General features: G+C 35.9%; 1 protein-coding gene across 1 annotated transcript in view; it reads right to left on the bottom strand.

The window, feature by feature from the left end:
- Positions 1–6,648, bottom strand: part of CSTF3 (cleavage stimulation factor subunit 3) — a 99,890-nt gene that overhangs the window by 21,642 nt on the left and 71,600 nt on the right. Inside the window, exons 6-10 of the mRNA XM_042781312.1 lie at positions 5,391–5,457; positions 5,262–5,296; positions 5,047–5,173; positions 2,110–2,187; positions 1,166–1,328 (exon numbers count right to left, since the gene is read on the bottom strand). Coding sequence (XP_042637246.1) covers positions 1,166–1,328; positions 2,110–2,187; positions 5,047–5,173; positions 5,262–5,296; positions 5,391–5,457 — 470 coding nt within the window. The remainder of the gene's footprint in view (positions 1–1,165; positions 1,329–2,109; positions 2,188–5,046; positions 5,174–5,261; positions 5,297–5,390; positions 5,458–6,648) is intronic.

Raw genomic sequence — 6,648 nt, 5'->3', positions numbered from 1 at the left:
AAGAATGAAGAAAACCAAAGATTCATGGAAATAATTAGTCCTAGCAACTGGTACACCATGTGATCTGCAGCCTATATGACTATGAGACCAGAAGAACTAAATGGTACCTGGCTACCACTGTCAACCACTCAGGGGGGATCTATGTAGGAGATCCTGGATAGAGAGGAAGAATGATGCGGAACAAAACTCAAAATCATTTGAAAAAAAAAATAGGGGACCAGGTTTGCTGGTCCGATAGAGGCTGGTGGAACCACTGAGACTCTGGTTCCTAGCTGCCCTTTAGGTCTGTAATTGAACTCACACCTGTGGCTTCCAGCAAAACAAAAGACAGGCATATGAGTTGAACATTTACCTGAGACAGATACACTCCTTGGAGAGAACAATCATGGGAGAAAGAAGGGCTGTTTATGCACAGGGAGACAGCTCAGGGGGCAGGGGCATGTAGGGATGGACACAGGGAAGAGGTAACTATCGGGAGGAAGTGGGAGGGGAGCTGTTGTATTGGGGTAAATTATACGTAGTCAATGTCATGAGACAGTGTATGTGAACCACTGTATGGAAAGTGAATTTGCTCTGTAAACTTTCATCCAAATCACACACACAAAAGATTTTAGCTCCCATGAATTCCTCCCTCTTTTGTTAATCTACACTCAGCCTCCAGAAATTTATCAAAATTACTATGTACATGTTCTTACAAGTTTATGGTTCCAGTAAGAAAAAAAAAATTAATGTCTAGATGTGACAAAATAGGAAAATATTACCCACAGCCAAGAGATACTTAGGTTGGAATTAAAAGACAAGGACTTTACAGCAACTGTTATAAATACGTTCAAAGATAAAAAGAAAAAAAGATGGTCATTATGAATGAACTGACAGGGACCTTCAGTAGAGAAGTGGACGCTATAAAAAATAAATTTCTAGGATGGAAATTTCTAAAATAGAAAAGTATAGTATCTGAAATAAAAAATTTATTGGATGGCTTAATAGCAGGTTAGATGTGATAGAACAAAGGGTCAATGAACATGAAGATATAACCATAGAAATTGTTCAATATGAAGAATAAAAGAGACTGCAGGGGAAAAACAGAGCCTTAGTGACTTAAGGGATAGTGTCAAACGGTCTAACATACGTGTAATTAGAGTCCCGGGAGTGCTAAATGTGTTACCTCGTTTTGTTATAAGGGTCTGATCCTCTGTACGAAGAGGGTTGCTCTTTTCCCACTGTATGTATTTCTTCCACATATCTACTTGCTGAGCTTCTTGAGGAGTATTCTGAGGCGGCACCGAGGGTGCATTGCGGTCTAACCCTTTCATTACTGTCTCATATTCCTAGACAATAAGCATTTAGAATTCTACGGTGAGTGTAGAAAAACTCAGGTTCATCAGTCTGTAATACCTTGTTCAAAATACCTATACTTTTCAAATACCAGTTCATCAATATTATAATATTATCTAAAAACTATTTAAGAATGGGAAGAAAGATAACAGGCGAGTACCTGGTCGAAGAGTATTACCCACATGAGAACAGGTTCCCAGGACTGAATAAGCAGACACCCCTGGGCTGTCTTTGCAGGTGATCAAAGAGGTCACTCTCCAGGACGGAAAAGTTGACAGATCAACATGACTGATGATCTAGAGCCCTCATTATTGCCATCTTTGAAGAAACTATCTGACCTTTAAAATTTTAGTACTTAATACTACTAGACTATTTTTCCTAACTTAGTCTAAGGGTGTCAGTGAATGGCAAGGTATACATACAATATGAAATTTGTTTCTAAGGGTTATGTTATTAGATCACAGAATAGTACAGTATTCAGTTGAGTACATATGCCGAAAGGATAAGAATTACTTCTGTCATTCCTAGATAGAAAATGTCTCTTCATTCTATGTTTTGGAAATACAATTTCTTCCAAATTTGACTTACTCTATTTTGTCCTTTAATGTAAAGAGATATTTCATTCCAAATATATCATCTGCTCAGTAAATACTTATTTATTGTCTTTAAGATTGCTAATGACTGAAAATATCAGGAGTAATACCTATCATACAGGGAAATCTCTCCCATAAATAACAGACTCATTAAAGTAAATGGCCTAATAGAATTCCATACCTTTGCTACACGCCTAGCATTCATGTAATCTCTACTCCGATCTTCAATCATTTTTTTGGCTAAATGAATATTGATACCCTAAGGAAAAACAAAGGAGAACATATATTATTTTAAAATTAAGTACACATGCACTGCTGTCGAGTCGGATCTGACTCACAGCAAACCCTCCTTGGGTTTCCAAGGTGGTATCACTACGGAAGTAGATTGCCTAATCTTCCTTCTGAGTAGTGGCTGGTGGGTTTGAACCTCCAGCCTTCTGGTTAGCAGTCAAGTGCTTTAGGCACTATGCCACCAGAGCTCCTAAAATTAAGTACAGTATATGTAATTAGCAAAATAGTTAATGTATTCATTTACTGAATTGCTTCAAGTCTTCATTTTGGAAGATATATTTGATTAATATAATAAAGCTTCAGTTGTATTATTATAAACTTCAGAGATGAAGGAGGGCCTTTTTTGTCTATTATGAGCTGGCAGTAATTTACATATCAGGAATTTTTAAAGATAAGGGAATGACTTGAAAAGAATCATTATTTCACATACAATTCTACTAATAAAGAATGATGTACAGATTTCATTCAGGTGAACAGTCATGCCTCAACTCTAAAAGCCAACTTTCTAACTGTGACTCCATAACTTCCAAAAACTTTCAGTGAAAGCAAGGAGAGATAAACTTTACCATTTATGCCTAGCAGTTATCACAAAGTAGTAAGGACTCCTGGTCCCCAAAATCTTTTGATTCTTCCATAAAGATACACTGAAATTTTCCATAGGCTATATCATATTCAATTTAATAATAGATTGAATCCAGAAACAGATATGAGACTCCACCTGTCTTCTGTTAAGTTAGGCATTAAAAAGATTTGCAAAAGTATAAAACAATGCCAGTCTTTTCACTGAAATTTCTCTTGTTTTGGAAATCATAGTTATTTTATAAAATGCTATTTATGTTAAAATCTAAGGGTTTTCTCATTTTTACCTTTAGGCAAATTAATAACCACCTTGAAACATTTTCAGTTTTAACTTCTAATATGCTAACTGTTGATAGATATAAGCCACATTAAAAACTAAACAAAAACAAACAAACAAAAACCCAAACCCCCTGCCATCAAGTTGATTTCAACTCATAGCGGCTCCCGTTGGATTTCTGAGGCAGTAAATCTTTACGGAAATAGATTGCCCCATCTTCATTCCGCAGAGTGGCTGATGGGTTTCAACTGCCAACATTCTGGTTAGCAATCAAATTCCTACATGTCATCTGAGCTCCTTAAAAACAACAATACCAAACAACTCTTTGGAGTCTTCAATAATTTTTAAAATCCCAAGGATAAAGTTTCAGAACCACTGCTCATGTCTAAGTCCCTGAAGGGTCTTCCATACTAGATGTTACCACTTCCTTTTCTGCTCTTTGGTCAGCTTTTTATCCTGACAGTACTGAAAATATTCCTTTCAAGGTCTCCAGTGTCCTCTGTGTTGCCAGTTGCAATGGTCAAGTGCCATTCCTCCTCTTAAAGTTCACTACTCTATATAACCAACCAACCCACTTTTATTGAGTCAATTGTGACTCACAGTGATCATATAGGACAGAGTAGAACTGCCCCATAGCATTCCCAAGGCTGTAAATCTAAGCAGACTGCCTCATCTTTCTCCCATGGGGCAGCTGGTGGGTTTGAACTGCAGACCTTTCAGTTAGCAGCCAAATGGTTTAACCACTGCACCACCAGAGTTCCTTACTACTCTATATAGTTCTTATATATCATAATGGAGACTTCCGGTTTCCAGTCTGACATGTAAAACACTTAGAAATTGTCACTTCTATCTGCACAATAAGAAAACAGATGAACAAACTGAAAATCAACAATGCTTCTAAACCCATCAAAGCTTACTGAGAGCAGATAGCACTGCTGGAGTGACAACAGAACTGCAAGGAAAACAGACACTACTATGACAGTTGAAGACTTCAACACTCCTCTCTTAGTAATTTAACAGACCCAGCAAGAAGAAAATCAGTAATGATATAGTTGAATGGAACAACACTATCCACCAACTGGATCTAACTGACATCTATAGATTACTTTATCTAACAACAGCAGTATATGCATTCTTCTAAATCATAATGGGCATATTAAGAATGTCCTTTTAATGATAAAACTTATGTGGCATATATGTTTGCCCATATGGGCTGGAGAGCTCAGATGGGTAAAGCTTAATGCCAATGAAACAAAGATGCAGCCTTCATCTTATAATTGCAAGCCAATAATTACATGTCTGGAGTCCCTAGGTGGTGCAAGTGATTACACTTTCAACTACTGATGAAAAAGTTGGTGACTGGAACCCACCCAGAGGTACCTTTGAAGATAAGATTTGTGATCTGCTTCTGAAAACCCTATGCAGTAGTTTTACTCTGCACATATGGGGGTCACCATAAGTCTGAAGGGACTCAACAACACTAGCAATCACATTTCTGTAACTAGATGAAGAAGTGCATCACAACCGATCATTACCACTGCAAAAACAATTCCACAAAAGTATCCATTCATAACAGGTTAATGGCTATGTGTGTATGAGTATGGTTCTAGTAAATAGAAACAGCATAAGAATTACAGTTCTCCCAGAGTAGTCTCCAAAAAATAACTCAGCAAAAATATACAGAATCTCAAAGTCTTATAAAAATATTAGGAGTGGCCCTTTCATTACAATCACTATAAATTATAAACAGTCATGTGCAACACTACTCAGAAGAGAGATTGGGCAATCTATTACTGTAAAGATTTACCACCTGGGAAAACCATTGGGGGTCGCTATGAGTCGGAATCAACTTTATGGCAGTGAGTTTGGTCTTTTTGGTTTGCAACACTATTAGAAAGATTAGACTCCACCATGCAAAAAATTAGAATGACTTTGTGTTTATAATAATCAATTACTTCTGGCCTAATTTACCTCTTCATATTTGTTATAGTCTCTCCAGAGTTGTTCAATGTTGATCATTGGATTAACACAACCTCGTTGATAAACTCTTCGGACAGCTGTTATTCTCTGATTTTCTGCATAAGATCCAACAGCTTCACTGGAGTTGGATAAGAACTGTCATCACTTACATTATATTATAATTAAATAAACCTTTTACATGAAAAACAAAACTATAAAATACTTACACGCCTTTTAAAAAGTTGATGTAATCCACCCAAATCTAAGAAATAAAATAAAATGTTAATATCTTTTTTGGTTATTTTCCAATGTATTTAGTATATTAAGTATATATATTAAAAAAATTTTAACTCTACCTGATAAGACATAATTTCCATTCCAATTTTATCCAGTGCAAAGTCATATGCTTGAGCCATTTTTTCTCTGAAATGAAGAATGAAAAGCATGTTTTTTAAAAATATATTTGTTATTAAAATATATCTGCAATTAAAGCATAACCAAAACTTCTGATCATATGATCAAGATAATGTTTGAACTTTTTCTGTAAACAAAAATATGAAGATATTTTTGCAAGTATATTAAGAAGGTAGTTCGTTCTGTTTATCCTGTCAATGTCATGCATTTCAAGTACTCTGCTTCCTTTCCCTTCTACATGTGAGCGTATCAAAGATAAGGCTGATGTCTTACTTATCTTTATATCCTTTAAGGTATCTAACTTACCCTTACAAGATTCAAATGTGGAAATATCTGGTTCTCTGATTAAGGAGGTAAGTTATATCTGAAGATCTCTTAGCTTGAAAGTCAAATTTAGGGAGAACTCTTTTTAATGTAAGACAATAAAGGATAATGAGGAAAAGAAAACAAAGATAGAATTCAAGTTATGAAAATAAACTCTTGCCTATTTGTATAAAGTATAAGGCTCACCTCTGCAAAATGGCACTAATTAAAAACAGACAACAAATGTTGGTGAGGATGTGGAGAGATTGGAACCCTTATCCATGCTGGTCTGACTGTAAAATGGTATAACCACTATGGAAAACGATATAGCACTTCTTCAATAAACAAGAAATGGAATTATTTTATGATCCAACATTCCCATTTCTAGCTATATACTCTAGAGATCTAACAGCAGTGACACCAATAACAATGTGGATGAATCTGGAGGACATTATGCTGAGTAAAATCAGCCAATTTAAAGGACAAATAGCATATGGTCGCACTTTTATAAGAAGACAAGAATAGGTATACGTAAAAAATATATACATTTATTTGTGGTTACCAGTGATAGGAAGGGGAGAAAAGGAGAACTACTTTCTAAATAGTAGATATTTGTTATTTTTGGTGATGGGAAAGGCAATACTAAATGTGGGTGATGTGTGTATCACTTGACCAAGGCAAAGTACTACAGAATAAGGGACATTTTTGGTAAATGCTATAACATATACTATTTTGCAACAGCAATAAAACCCCAAAAATATGTGTGTGATTACACAGGTAGATCTGTATGCATATATGTGTTGTTGTTGTTGTTGTTATTTGCCGTCGAGTCGGCCCCGACTCATAGCGACCCCTCCTTGGGTTTCCGAGGCAGTATCACTACGGAAGTAGGATTGC

Source organism: Orycteropus afer, unplaced genomic scaffold (genome assembly GCF_000298275.1).
Source record: "Orycteropus afer afer isolate SDZICR_OR568_19922 unplaced genomic scaffold, OryAfe1.0 scaffold00103, whole genome shotgun sequence".
In the NCBI taxonomy this organism is placed as follows: Eukaryota; Metazoa; Chordata; class Mammalia; order Tubulidentata; family Orycteropodidae; genus Orycteropus; species Orycteropus afer.
The sequence above is the reverse complement of the archived record's forward strand: the minus strand, read 5'-3'. Positions and strand labels throughout refer to the sequence as shown.